General features: G+C 39.0%; 2 protein-coding genes across 4 annotated transcripts in view; both read left to right on the top strand.

Moving 5' to 3' along the window:
- Positions 1-522: 522 nt before the first annotated feature.
- On the top strand, positions 523-20,950 carry ndufv3 (NADH:ubiquinone oxidoreductase subunit V3). The gene is made up of 4 exons (XM_066707088.1): positions 523-1,112; positions 2,555-2,648; positions 13,575-14,495; positions 20,698-20,950. Exons 1-4 carry the CDS (start codon positions 1,068-1,070, stop codon positions 20,859-20,861), a joined length of 1,224 nt encoding a protein of 407 aa, XP_066563185.1. The 5' UTR covers positions 523-1,067; the 3' UTR covers positions 20,862-20,950.
- Positions 20,951-22,719: 1,769 nt separating this feature from the next.
- The window catches only part of LOC136751458 (homeobox protein PKNOX1), a 64,286-nt gene continuing 62,670 nt past the window's right edge, over positions 22,720-24,335 (top strand). For 2 of the 3 annotated variants that reach the window (XM_066707086.1, XM_066707085.1), the window contains exon 1: positions 22,720-22,827. The gene's annotated coding sequence lies outside the window, so the exon portion shown is untranslated. The remainder of the gene's footprint in view (positions 22,828-24,335) is intronic. The other variant, XM_066707087.1, reaches the window with a different exon arrangement.

The raw sequence follows: 24,335 nt of genomic DNA, 5'->3' as shown, positions 1-24,335 counted from the left end.
CACATTCATTTTAATACATATTGTATATATAACATACAATGCATTAGTGGAATGGACTGTTTTGTACTATAAAAACAAACGTTTTTGCATTGCTCTTTTTATTTTTAAGTATATGACCGTGAAAATGACATTTTGTTCTGCAAAATGCTGTAAACGCTGTAAAGTATGAAGCTGGTGCAGCACGAAGGGAACTTTGATTGCATATCTGTGAGAGAATTCAGTCCTAATCACAGAAGTTAATGTAATCAAAGTTCCCTTCGTGCTGCAACAGCTTCATACTTTACAGTGTAATCAGAAAATGGGCCATTTAATCAGTTCACATCAGATTAAGTAGCTTTACGATCCGTTAATAATCTTTAATTAATAGCAATCTTTATTCTTACTCATTGTTGGGACACTTAAGGTTTAAATAATCACATTCTGATCAAATTAATTACAACAGATTTTGTTTGTGTGTGTACAATATTATATATACACTGGTTTCGAATCTACATTAAACCTGTGCATTCAGAGAAATACACATGTACAATATTTTGTATGTATTATTATGGATTTCCTTGCCAGGTGTGCAACTTACAAATTCACATAATACGTGGAAATTAGGTTATAATGTATACGTACACCACTACACATGCATAATCTTTTATTGTTGAACTGTCAATCTTTAAAATATATTATTTCTGTTGTAATTATTTCTGCCATATCTGCCATATCTAGCATGAAATTCATAAGATCCTTCATGACATGACTCAAGGGTGATTCACACCCCCTGACTACGTGGCGCTGCCCATGCAGTGTCTCTGTCTTTGAATGATACACGCTTCTTTGTCACAAAGCGCTACTTTGTTGTTGTGAAGCCGCGGCTGCTCCAGCGCAGTCCCTCTAGAGAAGCTGCGCGGCTGTGCAGATTTTGCAGCCTGTGGTTGCGTCACATTGTGACGTATTTTCCGACTGGGTTCATGCAGACAGGTCACTTGGACAGATTCGTCGCAGAGTCTGCGAAAAGTCTGCGCAGACTTGGCAAAGTATGCGTGTCGTGAACGCGGCCTATTTATTAAGACAACAAGATGGCGGCCTCCATATGGCGAGTAGGACGAGTTGGGGCTCTCAAGGTAATGTCACCTTTTACTTTATCTCTTCAATATGTAGCTGTCATAACGAAAGTATTTTATGGCAACTTGCATTCCATGCGCGATAATGTTATCGTGTCTTTAATGAGAATATAGTACGTAAAGCTTTAATTTATCGTTAAGTTGAAAAGTTTAAATTAGGCCTATAATAATACTACATTATTATTAATACATAATAATAATAATAATAATAATAATAATCAATAATTATATTATAATACTTAAACCAATATTGTGTGTATGAACATTACTGAAATGTCTGTCCAAAACTCTCACTAGTGTGTAGGTTACCAATGTTTAGGAATATATTTTTGTTGTATTTGTATTGTTTTTGAAAATAACATAATGGTTTGTCTAGCATTTCTCTTAAGAAGGGACACACAGAAGATGTTTAATTAATTTCCCATATATAGGCCTATATGTTATATAAGATAAATAAAGGTTCCGGTTCCGGTTGCTCTACCCATTGTACCAAATTTTTAAGACTTGTTTTATTACATTCATACATTTATGTGAAACTATAGTAATCATAAATAATGAATATTCATGTAAGGCTGGAAGTTTGATTTGAACATCATTGCCATCATGCTTCCTTAGTTGTATTACTTGTTAATAAAGTTGGTGGAAAAAAATGCGTTTGAAATACCATATAAAAAGCCAGATACCTTCTTAAAGCATTTCATAATCCAATACAAGATTTTCCTCTTTTTGTGTAATTTGGATGACCAGCTTCAAGCAAATGTATTTCCTAATGACATGCTCTCTTCCTAGTGAATTGTTTTGCTTAAACAACATGATTTAACATTCCACACAGGCAACATATAACTACACACTGCCTGAGAAGTCTAATTGTTTATAAGAAGCTCCTTATCAATTATATAGCCTAATTTGTTTTTTGGACTAATCTTCAGATGGTTCATATTTATTTATTTAGTCTTTTGTTATATTTTACTTAATTTAATTATAATCTACTATCATATATTCAACACTGTTGATTTGATTTTGTAAGTGTAAGCATTAAAAAAACAAAAACATAATTATTATTAAATTAAGAAAGGAATAAGCTTTCACAATTCTAATTAGAACTGTTGAAGCATGTTGAGAGAACAAAAATGAAAATCAAAAGTCTGCTGCTCTATATGACATATATGACATTTTAGGCATAAACTAGTGCGACGTATGAGATGGGCTAAAATTGAATCATCAAAGTGATACTGTACAATTGTTATGAGTCCAGTACAATATGGGATCTGATTTTATCAAAGCAGGTTTTAATGTTTGGTTCACCATTAGGAAACTGTCTGAGTTGTCTGATTATATGAGGAATCCAGACTGATACATGGTGCTGTGGATGAGATCACTGTGCAGAGGAAAGTTAATCCTTAGTTGTTCTTTTTTTCATCTTTGTGTTTATTAATTTGTAGTTTCTTCATATTGAGACCTGGGGATTTAAAAGGACTGCTCCATCTGCAGCTCTCTGCAGTAAATCACAAGAGCCCAAGAAAGCTGCAAAGAAGAGTAAGACCTTTTAAAGTTTCTAAGGGAAGCCTGAACCTAAATACAAAACAGTTTTTTTTTGTCTTTACAATCACTGAATTTATTCCTAACACATTTAAGAATTAAGATCAGAACAGCCTAGGAGTTGCAAATACATATTGTTACAGACATATATATTAAGCCCCATTCACGCTGAAATGCCGGAAAATTGCAGGCAACTTTTGACTGCTTTTTTCCTGTTGCACCCCATTCACACTGGCTTTGAATTAAGTAAAGTAGCACTATACTATCTAGCACTATCCTAGATGGATATTTGTTACTGCATGTAGTTACTTTATTGCATCATATGTATTTATTATTGTACTCGTTATGCTGCCATTTCTTATATGCACTAATCATGCAAAATGTAAATATCAGGTGTTTTATAAATACAAAACGAACCAAGCTCACTTGATTATTGTAATATTTTCTGAGTCCTGAGAAAAGTTCGTTTTTGTGGTTCACTTCTGCGTTGAGTGTTTCCAAACTAACTGAGCAGTTTGTATACAAGACAATTGTTTCAAAGCAAACAAACCAAACTAATTTTGTTTGAAACAAACTCAGTGTGTGGGGGGTAACATGTTTACCTTTATAGAGATAATACATTTTGCATGATTTATAGGTATATAACATGTGATGTGTGTCAAAAGTTAGCATTACATATGCCAATCTGTTGGTTCATCAATAATACCCAGAATTGCTGCTATATTATTATCAACCATTTCTAATGACCCAGTCCATTTCTCGTTATGGTCACAAGTTCTTGTTCAAAGGTGGCTTAACCTTTTTTTGTTGCAGTCTCAAAAATGCGCCCCTAATCGTTTTCCTGCTGCATTCACAGAGACCTGTTGCCGGCAATTAGACTAGGAACCTTGACGGAAAATTGCAGGCAACGATTTGCCCGCAATAACCCATTCACACAGACCTTGCTGGCAACAAAATGCTTCCAAATTGCCAGCAATTATTTCAGTGTGAATGGGGTTTTATATAGAAAATATAAAATTGCTGGCAAACAGTGTCAACAATAGACTAAATGCAGTGTGCCTTGTCCCGGGGGAATATGTAGGAAAATAAATTACTCTCTAGCGGAAGAACCACGTAAAGGTAACACCTTTAAAGAACCCACCCATAAACAGTCCATAGTCATTGTTTTCGTAAAAACATTATTGATTTAGAAAACATTCGAGAGAGAAAAATATGATTGAAAGTGGTCTGAGGAAGACGAATGATTCAAAATGTGTACACATCATATTGTTTATCTCTCAAATGTTTAAATCAAGAATATTTTTATCACTATTATTATTATTTCTTAGCAGATGCCCTTTTTCAGGATGACTTACAAAATACACTCACCTAAAGGATTATTAGGAACACCTGTTCAATTTCTCATTAATGCAATTATCTAACCAACCAATCACATGGCAGTTGCTTCAATGCATTTAGGGGTGTGGTCCTGGTCAAGACAATCTCCTGAACTCCAAACTGAATGTCTCAATGGGAAAGAAAGGTGATTTTAAGCAATTTTGAGCGTGGCATGGTTGTTGGTGCCAGACGGGCCGGTCTGAGTATTTCACAATCTGCTCAGTTACTGGGATTTTCACGCACAACCATTTCTAGGGTTTACAAAGAATGGTGTGAAAAGGGAAAAACATCCAGTATGCGGCAATCCTGTGGGCGAAAATGCCTTGTTGATGCTAGAGGTCAGAGGAGAATGGGCCGACTGATTCAAGCTGATAGAAGAGCAACTTTGACTGAAATAACCACTCGTTACAACCGAGGTATGCAGCAAAGCATTTGTGAAGCCACAACACGTACAACCTTGAGGCGGATGGGCTACAACAGCAGAAGACCCCACCGGGTACCACTCATCTCCACTACAAATAGGAAAAAGAGGCTACAATTTGCACAAGCTCACCAAGATTGGACAGTTGAAGACTGGAAAAATGTTGCCTGGTCTGATGAGTCTCGATTTCTGTTGAGACATTCAGATGGTAGAGTCAGAATTTGGCGTAAACAGAATGAGAACATGGATCCATCATGCCTTGTTACCACTGTGCAGGCTGGTGGTGGTGGTGTAATGGTGTGGGGGATGTTTTCTTGGCACACTTTAGGCCCCTTAGTGCCAATTGGGCATCGTTTAAATGCCACGGCCTACCTGAGCATTGTTTCTGACCATGTCCATCCCTTTATGACCACCATGTACCCATCCTCTGATGGCTACTTCCAGCAGGATAATGCACCATGTCACAAAGGTCGAATCATTTCAAATTGGTTTCTTGAACATGACAATGAGTTCACTGTACTAAACTGGCCCCCACAGTCACCAGATCTCAACCCAATAGAGCATCTTTGGGATGTGGTGGAACGGGAGCTTCGTGCCCTGGATGTGCATCCCACAAATCTCCATCAACTGCAAGATGCTATCCTATCAATTTGGGCCACCATTTCTAAAGAATGCTTTCAACACCTTGTTGAATCAATGCCACGCAGAATTAAGGCAGTTCTGAAGGCGAAAGGGGGTCAAACACAGTATTAGTATGGTGTTCCTAATAATCCTTTAGGTGAGTGTATAAGAGCAATACAAAGTGCAATAATACAGTGCAGTTCAAGGCAATACATTTTACAAATTCCAATGTACACAAGTGTATGAGATATACAGTAAACAATATATACAGTGAGGGAAAAAAGTATTTGATCCCCTGCTGATTTTGTACGTTTGCCCACTGACAAAGAAATGATCAGTCTATAATTTTAATGGTAGGTGTATTTTAACAGTGAGAGACAGAATGACAACAAAAAAAAATCCAGAAAAACATTTCAAAAAAGTTATAAATTCATTTGCATGTTAATGAGGGAAATTAGTATTTGACCGCTTCGACTTAGTACTTGGTGGCAAAACCCTTGTTGGAAATCCCAGAGGTCAGACGTTTCTTGTAGTTGGCCACCAGGTTTGCACACATCTCAGGAGGGATTTTGTCCCACTCCTCTTTGCAGATCCTCTCCAAGTCATTAAGGTTTTGAGGCTGACGTTTGGCAACTCGAACCTTCAGCTCCCTCCACAGATTTTCTATGGAATTAAGGTCTGGAGACTGGCTAGGCCACTCCAGGATCTTAATGTGCTTCTTCTTGAGCCACTCCTTTGTTGCCTTGGCTATGTGTTTTGGGTCATTGTCATGCTGGAATACCCATCCACGACCCATTTTCAATGCCCTGGCTGAGGGAAGAAGGTTCTCACCCAAGATTTGACGGTACATGGCCCCGTCTTTGATGCGGTGCAGTTGTCCTGTCCCCTTAGCAGAAAAACACCCCCAAAGCATAATGTTTCCACCTCCATGTTTAACGGTGGGGATGGTGTTCTTGGGGTCATTCCTCCTCCTCCAAACACGGCAAGTTGAGTTGATGCCAAAGAGCTCGATTTTGGCCTCATCTGACCACAACACTTTCACCCAGTTCCCCTCTGAATCATTCAGATGTTCACTGGCAAACTTCAGACGGGCCTGTACATGTGCTTTCTTGAGCAGGGGGACCTTGTGGGCACTGCAGGATTTCAGTCCTTCACGGCATAGTGTGTTACCAATTCTTTTCTTGGTGACTATGGTCCCAGCTGCCTTGAGATCATTAACAAGATCGTCCCGTGTAGTTCTGGGCTGATTCCTCACCGTTCTCATGATCATTGACACTCCACGAGGTGAGATCTTGCATGGAGCTTCAGACCGAGGGAGACTGACAGTTATTTTGTGTTTCTTCCATTTGCAAATAATCACACCAACTGTTGTCACCTTCTCACCAAGCTGCTTGGCGATGGTCTTGTAGCCCATTCCAGCCTTGTGTAGGTCTACAATCTTGTCCCTGACATCCTTGGACAGCTCTTTGGTCTTGGCCATGGTGGAGAGTTTGGAATCTGATTGATTGATTGCTTCTGTGGACAGGTGTCTTTTATACAAGTAAAGAGCTGATATTAGGAGCACTCCCTTTAAGACAGTGCTCCTAATCTCAGCTTGTTAACTGTATAAAAGACACCTGGGAGCCAGAAATCGTGCTTATTGATAGGGGATCAAATACTTATTTCCCTCATTGACATGCAAATCAATTTATAAGTTTTTTGAAATATGTTTTTCTGGATTTGTTTGCTGTTATTCTGTCTCTCACAGTTAAAATACACCTACCATTAAAATTATAGACTGATCATTTATTTGTCAGTGGGCAAACTTACAAAATCAGCAGGGGATCAAATACTTTTTTCCCTCGCTGTAAGGTCTTACATCCTAGATTGTAAAAACTGATTGCAGACAAGATGTTAAGTCACAGTCAAGGGCCAAAGCAGAGTGGAGGGAAGGCAGTTAGTCTGGCACCGGAAGACAGCAGTGGTCTGGAGGGGATGTATGGAGAGACGAGGGTCTGAAGGTATGTTGGTGCAGTCTGGTCGAGACTGTAGGTGAGGGTCAGTGTCTTGAACTGAAAGCGTGCTGGTATTGGGAGCCAGTGGAGGGAACGGAGTAGAGTAGTGTGTGCGGATCGGGGCAGAGAGAATACCAGACGAGCTGCAGAGTTCTGGATGAGCTGGAGTGGGCAGGTAGTAGTTGCGGTAGTCCAGATGGGAGAGGACCAGGGACTGGACGAGCAGCTGAGTTGAGTAGTTGGTGAGGAAGGGTATGTTGCTCATGAAGAATCTGCAGGTGTGTGTCAGCATGGTGATGTGCTGAGTGTAGGAGAGCGCAGGTTCGAGGGTGACAGCTAGGTTCTTAGTGGAAGAAGAAGGAGAGAGTGTCATAGATTCCAAGGGGATTGAGATGGAGAGATCAGAAGAAGGTGAGGAGGAGGGGGGAAAAAAGAGGAGATCCAATTTGGAGAGGTTGAGCTTGAGGTGGTGTGAGTGCATCCAGGTGGAGATAGCAGACAAGCAGGAATAGATGCGAGAGGGGATGAGAGGGTCAATAGAGGGAAGAAATCTGGGTATCATCTGCGTAGAAGTGGACGGAGAAACCATGGGATACGATGAGGGGGCCCAAGGAGCGAGTGTAGAGAGAGAACAGGAGGGGGCCCAGGATGGAGCCTTGGGGTACACCTGTGAGGAGAGGTTGGGGGGTGGATGAGGAACGTCGCCATATCACTTGATGGGTCCGGTCATTGAGGTAGGAGGAGAACCAGGCGAGAGCAGTTCCAGAGAGTCCAAGGTCAGTGAGGCAGGAGAGGAGGATGGAGTGATCGACAGTGTCAAATGCTGCGGAGAGATCAAAGAGCATGAGGACTGAGGAGAGGGAGGCCGCCCGAGCACAGCTGAGGGAGTAAGTGACTGCCAGGAGAGCAGTCTCAGTGGAGTGAGCTGTGTGGAAGCCGGATTGCAGAGAATCCAGGAGTGAGTGATGGGAAAGAAATGCAGAGAGCTGACGGTGGACAGCACGCTCAAGGGTGTTTGAGAGTAGAGATATGAGGCGGTAGTTCTGAGGAGAGGTGGGGTCAAGGATAGGTTTCTTGAGGAGTGGGATGACAGCAGCTTGTTTAAATGCAGAGGGGAAACAGCCAGAGAGGAGTGAGGAGCTGAGGAGGGAGGAGATGAAGGGGAGTCAATCAGGAGCAGTCACTTAGAGGAGATGAGTGGTGAGAGGGTCCAGGGTACACATTGAAGGTTTGTGACCTAGGAGGAAAGAGAGGTGAGAATGAAGAAAAGGAAGGTTGGTTGGTGGGAGACTTGGGCAGGATGGGAGAGGAGGATGGAATGTTGAAGAGCTTGCGGATGTCTGTATACACTTAGTGGCCATTTTATTAGGTACACCTATCTAGTACCGGGTAGGACACCATCTTGCATCTAGAACAGGCTGAATTATTTGCAGCAAGGATTTTACAAGATGCTGGAAACATTCCTTAGGGATTTTGGTCCATGCTGACTTGATAGCATCACACAGTTCTTGCAGATTTTTTGGCTATACATTCATGCTGCGAACCTCCCATTCCACCTCATCCCAAAGGTGCTCTGTTGGATTGAGATCTGGGGACTGTGCAGGCTATTGGAGAGTGAAGTCACTGACATGTTTGTGGAACCAGTTTGTGATGATGCATGCTTTGTGACATGGCGCATTATCCTGCTGAAAGTATCCATTTGAAAATGGGTAGATTGTGGCCATAATGGGATGCACATGGTCAGTAACAATACTTATGTTGTGGCATTGAAATGATGCTCAATTGGTATTAAGGGGCTTAATGTGTGCAAAGAAAACATTCCCCACACTATTACACCACCAGCCTGTACCATTGACACAAGGCAGGATGGATCCATGGATTCTGCATGTCGTAGCAGAAATAAAGATTCATCAGACAAGGCAACATTTTTTCCGATCTTCAGTCATCTAGTTTTATTGATCACGTGCCCGCTATAGCCTTATCTTTCTGTTCTTAGCTGAGACGAGAGTGGAACCCGGTGTGGTCTTCTGCTGCTGTAGCCCACCTGCTTCAAGGTTCGATGAATTGTGCATTCAGAAATGCCCTTCTGCACACCACTGTTGTAAGGAGTGGTTATTTGAGTGTTTGTGGACTTTCTGTCAGCTTGAAAGTGTCTGGTAATTCTCCTCTGGCCTCTCATAACATCCCAAGGTGTTTTCAGCGACAGAACTGCTGCTCACTGGATGTTTTCTGTTTTGGGGTGGGGGGTGGGGATGGGGATGGGAATCGGGAAATCGTACTTGTGTGCACAGTGCAACAGCGAACTCTTGTATGCTTTCGTGTATTCTTTCATTCGGTGAGAAGATTGAAGCAAGAATGTTTTTGTCAAAACCGATAAAGTACCAGAAACGGGAAAATCCTAACAGTGATTTCTGCTGTGTACTAGAGGTCTTCACGGGTACATTAGACCCGAAATTCCGAGCGAGACCCGAGCGGGTCTGGGTCCAACATTTTTATTTTTGACTTGGATCTGGGTTGGGTCTGACATAATTGTGATGGTTCTCGGGTATATGCAATTTAATTGTATTTACCAACTGGATCCAATTGTACCCGTTAATAAATTATTAAATATGTTTACATTGAACTATATTACTGAGGTCATGACGTGTGTGGACAAGCTTGCACAGTTTTCTCTTTGCCTTTTATGATTATTAAAAAAAATATTTATAGAATCTAGGGAGTGAATGTTTAGAAGTATGCAATGCATGCAGTCTGATGCAATTAACGCCAAATATCGCTGAGTAGTAGGCTAAATTGGACACATTGTTTTGCAATTGAATAAATATACTACACATCGAAAACAGTTTTATAATGTAGGCTATTTTTAAGAACATTTAACACCGTAACTAGACTACTTTGCTGCACTATTCCTTGTAATAGGCTATTGTTGGCATTGCCTGTTGCAGCATAGTTTTAAGGTTCTGTTTATTCTTTCGGTACTGAACGGGTCTTTTGGACCCGAACGGGCATGGGTCCTTTTATAAAAAAAAAAAAAAAAAAAATCCACGGTACTTTTCAGAACAGATCTGTTTGTCCTTTGGTCCATTTGGAACAGATCTGTTTTTGGGTTTTTAATTTTTGCAAATTGGGTCGGGTGAAAAAAAGTATTTTGGACCCGTGAAGACCTCTACTGTGTACCTCAATGCACGATGTCAGGGAAGTTCAATTAATACGTTTCCACCACTTCCCAAAGGATGAAACATTAAGGAAAATATGGATACGTCATGTGAGAAGTAAGAATTTGGTAATTAAGAGTATCAGTTTAGTTAGGTTGCTGGGGCAAGTTTGGGAATGCCATTAATACAGTAAATAACAATAACAGAATTTGTTAATACTGTGTGTAATAGATGGATTTTTATTGTGGGAGGCCTGATTATGAATAACATGGAATAATAGGTGGCACTCAAGAATTAAGGATTTACAATCAGTCAACTATAACCCAACAACAATGAACTTTGAACAACTGTGCATGCCTATACCAAGCGTCTCAGGATAACAAAGGGACTTGGTCATGATCACAGATTCGTCTATTCTTATTCAAACTCTGAAAGGCTTGATAAAAACTGGAACAAACTGAGAACTCGAATGGAACAACCAAACCGTCCCTAATGTTATGCCGGGGTCACACTACACGATTTTAAGCCCAATTTGAGCCCGATTTGGCCCTCACGACAGATCGGCACTGACAAGCAGCCTGGTCAGGGCGCGCCCCCGCTGCCGATGGTCGTGTAGTGTGAGATGGGCTGCGATGAGATCGCTTGCCCTCCGATCTGATCGTAAGCTTGTCGGAGCCCCTACAATTTTATTAAACATGTTTAATATTTATGACTCGATTGGCGCCAGTCGTGGAGAGTGACGTGATCAGCAGCTAATGAGAGCCAAGCTGACTTAAGAAGAGAGAAGAAACAGGAAGAATAAACATGACAGGAGAATAAGATTGTCATACGTATTTATTAAAATACTTCAAATACCAATGGTTGTTTTGGGGCATGTTATTTTAAAATACTATACACTTTTTGTGTTTGTCCACACAGACGAACACAAACGGCAGCAGCGGCTTGTGGTCGCGTTCTTTCCGCAGGTTTGCACAGATCTGCAGAAATCTACTGACCCCATTGGTGGAGCAGCGCAGCTCTGCGCTACACAAACGTGACCTGTACATGTGTTTGTTGACCTTTTCGCTGTGTGGATCACGCGTGTTTCTGCGAGATTTGAAGGCTGTGACGCAGATCGCCATGACAAGGATGTCAGATCAGTCGTGTACTGCGTGTTCTCCTGTACTTAAGCGATCGTGTAGTGTGCGCTCCTTCACGACGCGAAAGACACAAATTCGGTGCAAAATAGTCGTTAAGTGTGAGCTGCCCACTGTTCACAAAATTGGGTCGGATTGTAGAAATCATGTAGTGTGATCCCGGCATTACTCTTGGGCTGTGTGGCTTCTTTTCCTCATAGACCTGTGACAGGCTGCCCTGATGCTGACGGCACCAGTCAGCCTGTCTTTATTTGATACTGGTGAAAAAATTAACAACGTGTTAATGTGATTATGTATCTCCATAGATAAGACTAGGTAGTTTATGATAGCGTTAGCTAGCTAGTGACATATTGTACAGCATTTCTGTTCGGGACTACTACATACCCTTGTAGTCGAATATGTATGAGGAAGCATATAGCTTAAATCCCTTATCCATTTTGGATTTTTAGATGTCAACCTGCATATGCGATGGACATCGGTTATGCTCATCTTTGGTAGTTCCTGAAGGCATGTTGAGCAAAACAGCGCCATGTCAGCATAGAACGTACAGAACCGGAAGCGATGCGATCCGTTTTACAGAATACGGAAGTTTGTTGCGCATAACCCCCATGATACCAAACATGCCCATATCCGAGAAGGCTGGGCTGAGCTGAGCCATGTGTTCGTGTGAGAGCTCGCAGACCGCACTTAGGGAAGCAGGGCGCATACAGAAAAGATGCAATTCTCAGACAGCAGAAAGATGCGATCCAGCAAGAAAACCAAATACAAAATAGAAAAATTGAATCGCATAAAATAAAACACCTTACCCTTCGAAAAAAAAATCACAGATGCTTAGTCTGTTTACAGCACTTTGAAAGCCACGGACAGTGTATTCTGTATTAGAATAGAACGCCATGGCAGCTTTGTGGCTGGAATGAGTACTACTACAACAACAGTAAAGAATAGCCTGTGTCTATGTAAGGCCTAAAGTGACAATATTTAAAAGCCAGGTGTTCCGGCTGTTGGTAGTCTAATATAAATGGCTGTAATTTCTGGAGGTTTCTAAGTTCTGGAGGTCAGATTTGAGTAGTTCTTTTTTTACAGAAGTTCATAAGACTTTGAAGTTTCACTGTCCAGTGTCAAAAGTCTGCCTGGAGCACTAAAAAAGTGTTATATTGACCATTATATTGAAGTCTTACCTGCAAACATCCCAGCAATAGCCTTTTAAGTATTTTCATACGTGGTTTGAAGCCTTGGATGTGCATGTGAATTAGTGGGGATTTTGTCTTAATTATTTTCCAAGTAATTATCTCTCAGATTGAGCCTGCTCACAGCACACCTAGGTTATTTCATGATAATGTGTAATATCCCTAATTGCCTTTGTTCTAACTTTTCTTTCCAGGATGCTGCCCTAAAGGTTACAAACTACTACATTTTTCACTATAGGGCAGTATGACTGTTTATAAAACAAGAGGTTAATCAGTCAAAGACTGTTGATCATGGTTGAGTCTATAATGTATTTTGAACATGTTTTTGTTTATAATAGTCCAAAATAGTGTCTGCATGTGTATGTGATTGCTGACCAATTGTGGCTGTAGACTACTGGTATTTTGCATTTGGAAATGTTGTACATAATGGTCCCTTTAAAAAAAAAATAATAATAATAAAAATATATATATACATACATTATCCGTTTCTCTGGTTTCACTATTTATAGGTTTTGGTAAAATTAACATTTTTGTTTTATTCTATAAACTACTGACATTTCTCCGAAATTCCAAATACAAATATGAATGGAATGCAATGGCTGCCATACATGTAGAGATGCTGATTTAGGAAAAATGTGCAGTGATTTTTTTCAAGAGCTGTATACATTTATCCACAGTACCTCTCCAATTATTATTTATTTCTTGGCAAACGCCCTTATCCAGGGGGCGACTTACAAAATATAAACGCAATTCAAAGTGCAAGAATAAAGTTAAGTACAAGGCATCGAAATTACAAATTCAAATTTACATTACACAAAGCATAATACATTTAACCACTTCCAATTTCCACAAGTAAATGCAATAAATTAGGTCATACATCCTGGAAAGTAAAAGCTAAGTGCTGTTAATTATGCTTTAAGCTTCAAACCTGTTGTAAAATTAAGCTTTCTTTTGCTCTTTGCTGTTGCTGGAAATTGGTGGCAAAGGGTTAATCAATTGCTGTTGGATTTCATGTTGTTCCTGTTTTCTCAGATGTAGTTTCCACAGAGGAGAGAGCATCCCTGCTCACCAGCAGGACCACTGTGGGGTTTCCTGCAAAGGTCTTTTCTCCTTTCTGTATACCACCTGCAGTAGTGGGAAGGGACATGGTAGCAAATTCTACTGCTTCTGAAGCCATAAAGGCTGAGAATGCCACACCTGCAACTGATGTGTCCACTGTGGAGCCTGAGGGTGCTCCCCCTGTCCCAATGGAAACAGATGTCTCTACAGAAAGAGCACAACTTCTGCAGCATAGATCATATGTTGAATTCCCCAAGAAGGACCCTTGGCTGGTTTCTGACCGTGCTAAAACTGTGCTGACTGATCCTGTTGTGCCCAGCAGAGTTGGTAGTAGTGAGGCTGCAACTGAGGAATGGACCTCTTCTTTTTCTTCTTCCTCCTCCTCCTCCAGCTCTGACTCTGACTCCGGTTCTGAGGATGAGAGGGAAGAGATAAAACAGTTGAAGAGTGAGATCCTCACAGGTGGAAAAGAAAATGAGACTTTCACAAAGCCAGCTGGTGAGAGTCTCTCCCCTTATCTTGGAGAAGAAGGGCCTGCACAGACTACTGCAACAAATGGGACTCCTGAACTCGTAATCCTTTCAGAGCCTGCCATGGCAAAAGAAGTCAAAACTCGCATTGCCAGCCTTCCCCAACAGCCTGTCTTGCAGCCCAAAGACACCGAGCAAGACATGCTTCCCATTATATCACAGCTGTCCTCAAATCCAGAGCAAGAACTTGACCACAAGGAGATGTCAGAGTGTGGAGTAGCTGTTCTTAACACTCCTGTAGCCAGCCCTGAAGTCATTGAAGATGTGGCCTGGGTTAAAGCTGGGGCTGCACCAGAGGAGCTGTTACCAGAACAGCCATTACCAGAAAACACTGCTTTGACTACAGCAGAGGATGCATTAAAGGGTACACAACCGTGTTCTTGATTTGTGGTTTCTGCTACCACTAAATTAAATATTAGTACCATTTATTGTAGCTTCTGATTTAAGTTATTATTGATGATCACTCAGTATAGGCCTAATTCTTGTTGCAGGAGTCTTTATCAGCATTACACTAGATTGATGTATTTATTTATTAGTATAGGATACATATGACTTTATTTCATGTTTAAATATTATAAAGAACATCAATTTAAGAGCAAAGACTGAATGTTCTTCAGGAATGACTTGTGAATTCACAAGGATTTCTTTTAATACTGTTTAATATTTTCCTATTTATATATTTAAACGTTGTATAAATGGAAGTCTTCTGTTTACACAGTTAAGGAAATGTTGAAATGTATTGATATTTCTATCCTGGGTGAATATGGTTTGCTAAACGCACAAGTTTTTATAGAGAATATTGGAACACTAAAGTTCCCTGTTAGTATAATTAGGCTATTTTTATTGGCCTCCTTCTGTCTGCTTTGTTCTCTGAAATTTAGCTGTCATCTTCAAACTTTGCATCCTGGTTTGGAGTGATCTGCCTGGTGTGAGGATCAGGAATGTATTTTTCATATCTTCACTATTTGTCTTGTATCTCCTGTAACTGAAGAAAAGCAAGACTTGCTCACACTCCCAATCAAATTTTACATTATACATTGCTTTTGAATCCTCTTAAGTTTAAAAGTGATTGTTCCCTGCCAATGTAATTTTGTCCTTCTCCTGGGAAACGGGTGGGCAGTGGGGGTGGAAGGTAATTTCTCAGTTCAATATTTGGTCATCTGCAAAATTGGTTGCCAAAAAAAAAAAATCTATATTTGAATCATTGTGATGACAACTAGAGTTGACAATGCGAAGAAGCCACATAATGGTTTGCATATCACATGGGTTCCTTACGTTGTATTTCCTGATGCCAGTTACATTTAAATAAAAGGAACTTGCATCTATGTTAAGCCCCGTTCACACTGAAATGCTGGAAAACTGGACCCAGCAATCACAGGGCATTTGAACCAGTGAACCCAGTAAGAGATTAGTCTCTTGGTTCATGGTTGTGTGACAAGAGGCATTGTGTGGGGTCTTGACACACTGCAGCAAAGTGCACTGCAAACTAAAATAAATGAGAAAAAAACATGACATTACATTGTGTGCATATCTATATCTCCCAAAAGTCTGGGTTCACCGGGCCATAACCCATTCACACAGACCTTGCCAGCAACAAAATGCCACCAAATTGCCGGCAGTTGTATCGGTGTGAATGGTGTTTTAGTGGTAGACAATTTCAGTCCTGAGATGGTAATTAGGAAACTGAAAGAAGAAATGAGATGACAACCAAAAATCTCTGTGGTGCTTATTGATTATAGTGTAGTGTCAGTAGTGTTATTCTCTGAAAGTGTTCTGAATTGTCTGCCTTACGGACTGATGGACCATTGAATCGCGAAGCATTCACAGCATACTGCTCTGTCTAGCCAGTGATGCCAGCTCCAGACTAGATTAATTGTCACTTTTTATTCCTTAACATTGGAAGTATTCAAGAGAACTAGAAAATCTGTTGGACTTTGGATCTCATTGGCCACCACTGATCTTTGTAGAAGTTGAGGTTCAGGTCTATTGGGGCATTTCTTAGTTTTCATTTGAGTTCCATCTCTCTTTCTGCCAAGACATCAAACTTTCAGACTTGTCTTTTTCTATGTATGAGCATATTTACCAGTGCTTCACGTATTATTCACAGGGTTTTTCTGTGGGGTGTAACTCTTGTACTATTCTTTCAATTTTTTAATAGGTCTTAGTTAAGGGTTGATTTATTCCACTGCTTGTTTTAATAAGGCCTAGAAAAAAATATTTTAATAGTTGCAGCATAAATATGCACCAGATTATGGGCCATTAATAGAAATGGCACAAAGGATGCTAACCAGTGGCGGCCGGTGGGTTTATGAACTGGTGGGGCACAAAAAGATCTATGAACATGTGTAACAATGTATATTTGCACCCTAGTTGATACATTTCTCGAAAAAACGCAAAACAAGTTTAAAGAGTAAATGGTCTCTGACTGAATATTCATGAAGCCGGCTACTAGAGAGAGCACTTCGGTGATAAAGCGCTCGTCAGGCCAGGTGAAAACTTTGCTGGTTGAAATAATAACTTGTATATGTTAAGAAGGGGTGTCTCTAATACAATCCAGATGCATCGTGTTAAAAAAATGCAATACTTTTTTAAAAAGAAAGCTTTGACTATGAAATGAGGCAGGTTTGCAATTACATAGAAAGGGAGAATCTTTGTGATTCCCATAATGCATTGTGGCTCAAAGACAGAAGAAAAGGGGGAGCTGACTATCTTGTTTAATTAGAGGATCTTTGCTGTTATTGCTTCGGTGCGAACGAGGGGCCAGCCCCACCAGCTAAACTCACGATTCCTTGCCCACGTACACTACAGTATGACCTTGATGGCTTGCCATTCACATAACATTACTGGTCTGTTTACTTCCTATTGTTAGTGCCATAGTGAGCTGTGCATTGTTATCCACGAAACCTACAATAATATTCGGTTTATAAAGTTTGCAATGTAAAAGCACGTCATTTTATTTATTATAACTTTTTTCTAATTGGGCCCCACTGGCCCCTAATTGCGGGCCATTGCTGATGCTAACTGACTGCTATAGCTGCTTGAATTTTTGCACCAGGAGTGGCATAAAGTCACCCAACATCAATGTGAAAGACTGGTGGAGAGCATGCCAAGATGTGTGAAAGCTGTGATTGAAAATCAGGGTTATTCCACCAAATATTGATACCTGAACTCTTCCTAAGTTAAAACATTAGTATTGTGTTTAAAAATGAATATGAACTTATTTTCTTTGCATTATTCAAGGTCTGACAAACACTGCATCTTTTTTGTTATTTTGACCAGTTGTCATTTTCTGCAAATAAATACTCTAAATGATAATATTTATATTTGGAATTTGGGAGAAATGTCAATAATACAATAAAAAGAATAAAACAAAAATGTTCATTTTACCCAAACACATACCTATAAATAGTAAAAACAGAGAAACCTGCAATTTATGAAAAACAATTATGGAAGTACAGGTAGAGCTTAATTCCAAAAAACAGTGCATAAGGTGATTCTGCATATACATATTCTTTCCAAAGATATAACATAAATAAGAGAGAATCTGCACCCTTCAGGAACATGTATGTATGTACTGTCTATTTCCCATTTTCAAATGGCCTATCTTTAACAGGGATATTTTTGTTATTCCCTTTCTCATGGAGTATGATCTTGAAATCTCTGAGCAACTGGGCAAGAGGTGTATTCAGTCTCAACAAACTTTAGTGAGCATTTTTATTATTTGACTTCAAGTAATTTCACAAGGACATTTCACACATTAAGCACTGTATTGACCATATGTACTGGTACTTCTAGTAAATAATGACATGTACGGATTGTTTTAATTGTGGGTAAGTTGAAATGGTTAGTAAACAGTTGACCCTATATAAGCTATAAACACATTATCATTTAATGTGTTTAATGTATAGAAATGTAATAAATTAATGGGAGATTAGCCTAATTAGGATTTTGTACTTGCCTAGTATGGTCCTGAAGTTTGTCTATTACAGGGGAGTTGCAGGGAAAGAGTAAACTAGAGGAGGGAGACTCGAGTCATACTGCTGGGAGACGTGAATTAGTTGCTTTTCATGTTTTAGAGGTATTTTATTTTTTGATTTTTTTCCAAAGTCTTTTTTTTCTGAGCACGTATATGCATGTTTTATGCATGTTATATAAAATGTGTTATTTAATTTGTTGAGCAAGTTAACAGTCTTTTACACACTCAACTGGTCATGTGTAAATTGGGATCTACTTATGTAGAAAATCTAATGATAAATACAGAAGACTCATTAAAATATAAATGAAATGCAAACAAATTACAAAAGTAGTTATTGGTACTCATCCATGTTGTACATGAAAACTATTAAAAAAAAAGTGTGGTTTACATTAGTTTACATTGCATTATCTGGCAATTAAACTGGGTATATTTGGTCCAACTGTACCTGATACATAGGTGTAGCTGTGGTGACTGTATTAGTCCCACACCTGTTTTCATCATATACATGACAGTACAGTGAAAGGAGTAATTTTGCCCCAGTAGATCATTACTTGGTAGATAAAGTGGATAAGTAAGACATTATTATAGCCAGAAACTAGAAACTAAATATAGGTAGACTAACCTGAGAAAGTTCAACTTGGATGGTAGCTGGGGAACTGGAGTTATCACAATTACTTACCTAGAGCACAGAGTCCACTGTTACTGTACTTGGGCATTAGTTTTACACCAGCACCTCATTCCAGCAACCAGAATTGATCAGGTTTGAAGGTTATTAGAGCTGCAAAATGTTTTTTCAAGCATTTGAAACACTCAGAAAGAAATCAATACCCCCTTCCCCAATTGGTTGTCTCTTCTAACCTTTCCTCTAGTTTCAGCACTTGAAAGGCCTTATTAGTTTATAATAAACTGGACTAATTGTATCTGTAAATACAATAAAATGTAACCTTTAGTTTAATTTTTTTTCTCCTTAAACTTAAATTTGATTGTAATTCCAAATCATTGATTTTTGTTGCTTGTGGCAATGGAATAAATAAATATATATATATATATATATATATATATATATATATATAAACTGCATCCCAGGTTTTTAATTTAAATTATTTTGGCTACATAAATATATACACTCACCTAAAGGATTATTAGGAACACCTGTTCAATTTCTAATTAATGCAATTATCTAAACAACCAATCACATGGCAGTTGCTTCAATGCATTTAGGGGTGTGGTCCTGGTCAAGACAATCTCCTGAACTCCAAACTGAATGTCTGAATGGGAAAGAAAGGTGATTTAAGCAATTTTGTGCGTGGCATGGTTGTTGGTGCCAGACGGGCCGGTCCGAGTATTTCACAATCTGCTCAGTTACTGGGATTTTCACGCACAACCATTTCTAGGGTTTACAAAGAATGGTGTGAAAAGGGAAAAACATCCAGTATGCAGCAGTCCTGTGGGCGAAAATGCCTTGTTGATGCTAGAGGTCAGAGGAGAATGGGCCGACTGATTCAAGCTGATAGAAGAGCAACTTTGACTGAAATAACCACTCGTTACAACCGAGGTATGCAGCAAAGCATTTGTGAAGCCACAACACGTACAACCTTGAGGCGGATGGGCTACAACAGCAGAAGACCCCACCGGGTACCACTCATCTCCACTACAAATAGGAAAAAGAGGCTACAATTTGCACAAGCTCACCAAGATTGGACAGTTGAAGACTGGAAAAATGTTGCCTGGTCTGATGAGTCTCGATTTCTGTTGAGACATTCAGATGGTAGAGTCAGAATTTGGCGTAAACAGAATGAGAACATGGATCCATCATGCCTTGTTACCACTGTGCAGGCTGGTGGTGGTGGTGTAATGGTGTGGGGGATGTTTTCTTGGCACACTTTAGGCCCCTTAGTGCCAATTGGGCATCGTTTAAATGCCACGGCCTACCTGAGCATTGTTTCTGACCAAGTCCATCCCTTTATGACCACCATGTACCCATCCTCTGATGGCTACTTCCAGCAGGATAATGCACCATGTCACAAAGGTCGAATCATTTCAAATTGGTTTCTTGAACATGACAATGAGTTCACTGTACTAAACTGGCCCCCACAGTCACCAGATCTCAACCCAATAGAGCATCTTTGGGATGTGGTGGAACGGGAGCTTCGTGCCCTGGATGTGCATCCCACAAATCTCCATCAACTGCAAGATGCTATCCTATCAATATGGGCCAACATTTCTAAAGAATACTTTCAGCACCTTGTTGAATCAATGCCACGTAGAATTAAGGCAGTTCTGAAGGCGAAAGGCGGTCAAACACAGTATTAGTATGGTGTTCCTAATAATCCTTTAGGTGAGTGTGTGTGTGTGTATATATATATATATATATATATATATATATATATATATATATATATATATTTATTATACATTCTTTTTTTTTATGTCTAAAACCTGTGTTATTTTCTGTTTAGAATTTTTAATGAAAGATGTAAAACAGGCTTACCTCTGGAAATCTAAACATTTGTTTTAATTCCAATTAGTGCGGACGATCTTAATGTATAATATGCATATGTTATTTTATTTTTTTTCTTTATTCCTACAGAGGCCATGGCTCCACCAGCCAAAGAGCCAGAGTTTGACAATATGACCTACAAAAATCTTCAACACCATGAATACACCCCCTTCACCTTTGTGGACTACGATGTGGAATTGGCCAAGTACCGGCTGCCTCAGCCCTCTGCTGGCAGGATCTCCCCTCGCCACTGAGCTCCACACTAGGACATCTTGGGGGGGAAAACATTATTAACCTGATATCTACACTTTTCCAAATGTGATAATAAACCCCTTTAGCTGTACTCCAGGTATAAGTTTGTTTTGTTATTGTCATTTAAAGCCACAAACTGGTTGAGGACATGCTAGGATTAATAACTTACCAGCAACCAAACAAAGGTCAGGCAGAATGGCCACCTCTTCATTTAGACTGTTTATGGTACAGTAACTATTCTAGTTCTCCATATGAAATGCAACTCTGGCTGTTAACTAAATTTACATTGCAATTAGAATGCATCAAAACAACATTGCAGTATATACTGTCAGCAGGTGGTGAAGGACCAACCTATAACAATTGTTGAAAGATTAGTGAGTTTAAAAGTATTCAGTATAACTTTATATTGCACATCTCTTTCAGGTAATTATGGCTTTGCAAAATAAAAAGTTGAACATTCTCATGATCTATATGTATGGCCTATGAGTTATGGCATTGCTTATACAGTTTCAAAAGACATTGTAGCAACTAGTAATTTTGTAGTGCAGGTGTACAACACAACTGTTTAGGAACTGGAAAAACTGAAGAAATAAATGTTGGCCTACAAATGTGGGCAAATCATTAAACAGAATAACAACACCAATACACTATTTAGGAAGCACTGGGAAGTACAGTGTTATACACAGACTAGATCATATGATTATAATTATGAAAAAGGTAAGTGTCTATGAAATTAAATAAATTGCCCATAACAAAACGCAGTTTAAATAGCTTCTCACTAAGCTCACGTCTTCATTTCCCGTCTATAAATTTAAGTATGGGTAATTTGTTTTACATACTAAATAATTCAACATCACACTTGACTGGAAAGTATTTTGACACCTAATGTGTTACAAAGATGTCATTCCATCTGTTTTCCCCATTCTCTTTCGGTTCAGTCTTTCTTCTATGTTGAATTACCCCACTTTCTGTGGGGCAAAGTTGAATAGATGCAAGAAACCCAAAACCCACAGTACACATTGAAAAAGACAAGAATAAAACGGTTTGATAATGTTTTTTTTTCTAACTCAAATAATTCGCATTCTACAATAATACATTAAATTAAGTAATTAAAAACAATTTTAATAATAATAAATTGTTTGGTAAGGAATGACATTGCATATACTGTATCATGCGTATAGCGTGTTTCACCTTGCTTTCTAAAGATTAACTCAAATTCAAAACGCCATCAAAGAAAACAAAATAAAACGTTATAAGGTTGACATTAAAATGTATGAAAAAAAAGTTGTAACCTGCTTCAGAGCTGCACAAAAACTCAATAAAGCAGTTTAGGCTTTTCTGGCATTGTCTCTTTATATATTTCATCTGTTACTTACCACCATGTCAGTTAAAACATTTTTGTTTAAGACGTGTAGTTATTTTATCCTGCAAATATAAAACCAGCCATTTGAACGTTGGTTTATTTATTTATTTATTTATGTTTAGAAAAAAAATATATATGTATAAACTTTGATTACAGTAGTTATGTATGTATTAATCTGGCTAACACATTTATCCAGGTTGAGCCACATTCTAAAAAGTATTCGTATAAAAATAAGAATTGACCCCCAAAGATAAAAACTTTACAAGAGACACTGTGAATATACGTTAAACTAAACACATCTGAATCCTATACAATTACACTGTGAAGTACAATGCCGTACAATATATCCAGCAATTAAAAAAAGGAAAACGTAACAAATAACATTTGAATAAGATTCTAAGTTTCATAGGCTTCCCTTCACCTTATCTCATGAATTTGCCGTTTGTCTGGGGGAATTCACATGGCAAGTAAAACGTCACCCTCCTCCCATTTGTTCAATATTCATGAGTCCGTGACCAGCGTGTCGTTACGTCATGACGTAACACGACAACTGCGGGTCCCGATTGCTGCAGCCGCTTGTCAGTGTGACGAAGATTGGCACTCAGGTAAGCTGTCACTCAAAATCTTCTTTTTCCGTTCCCTATCAATCAAACAATCTGAAAAAAAAGCCGTCGGCCAAGTAAAGGACCTGAGCAGGGTGGGGAGTATGGGAAGCAGTGCGTAGTAGGCCTCGCTGGGTTTGAAAACGCAAATCGCTTTTAAGTCAAAAATATGTCGGGTTTGAATGGCTGTTTTAAAAGGGAAATTTCTCGAAAAGCCACTGAGATCTAGCAAGCGAGGCCCCGTTCTTCTTTTTTTTTTTTTCCTCTTAAAGCGCGAGAGCGAGGAGGGGAGGGATAGGCAGCTGTCCTGAACTTGATTGATGGAATTGTAGTGGGCAGGTTTTCGTTTCAATTAAAGGGCCAGTGGACAATTTTCAGGCGACAGACTAGCTTCCAATGATAAATTACGAAATTATTTCGATATATATTTATAATACAAATGTGGTGACAATGGCCAAAACAGGCAAATTCAAATCCTGACTATCAGGGCTACGTGTTGTTGGCGCCGAACCTGGAAACATGGCGGCCTTGCGGGCTGGGCTTGTAGTAGAAGCAGCAGACTGAAAGATTTTATCAAAGGGGGGAGAGAGAGAGAGAGAAAGAGAGAAAGAAATAGATAACTCCATAGACGTTATTAGGCAGTATAGAGGTTAAGGTTGTCTATATGTTACAGATAAGCTAAATGTAATACAATTCCCTTTTTCACTGTATTATTGAGTTGTGATAAAACAAACGAAACCGCAGACTGTATATACCGCCAGTGTGTTGGGAGAGAAGACTAATCTCAGCCTCCACTAAAGAAAATGACAAATCTTTAAAGAGTGTTTGTTGTGTTGTTTACTAGCAACGAAGGAATGACACTACACAGAAGATATGTGTTTACAAGAAGACAGCTACTGTAGTAATGAACAACAAAAGCAATGATTTGAAACATTTAAAACTCAATTACTGGCCCATTAAAATAGTGAAATCTTATAAGAACAGTATTAATAACATAATACTAAATCTGATACAGTGTATTAACATTTTCAACCATATTTTACATCTTATTATTTTGTACAATAGTTTTAATATAAATTGCAATTGAGAAAAAAAAAACAAGACATTAGAATACCTTGTTTAAATATTGTAGTATCTTCTTAAACATACACTGCACACTTTATAGTCAGACTAAACTATTTTGAATGACTGCTATCTGAAAACAATCCTTTTTGCATTTTCTTTATTAATAATGTCACACCCTCCTTCAAACATTTCCCATTATTTCCTATTTTCTACAACCATATATCTTAATATGTCTTCCAGTTAATGTTCATGTTTCAATGTTTCAACAGCTATCAATAAAGTCCAATTTAATATTGAATTCAATTACATGCCATTATAATGATTCTGGTTTCTTGTTGCCCGGTTTAGTTTTATAGGGATTATATACCTAATCTTATAAGGAAGCTCAATTTATATTTGATATCTTTCATTAGTACTTTAAATTATGGATAGTATCATAGCAGAGT

This window comes from Amia ocellicauda, chromosome 6, assembly GCF_036373705.1.
Source record: "Amia ocellicauda isolate fAmiCal2 chromosome 6, fAmiCal2.hap1, whole genome shotgun sequence".
Lineage (NCBI taxonomy): Eukaryota > Metazoa > Chordata > Actinopteri > Amiiformes > Amiidae > Amia > Amia ocellicauda.
The sequence above is the reverse complement of the archived record's forward strand: the minus strand, read 5'-3'. Positions and strand labels throughout refer to the sequence as shown.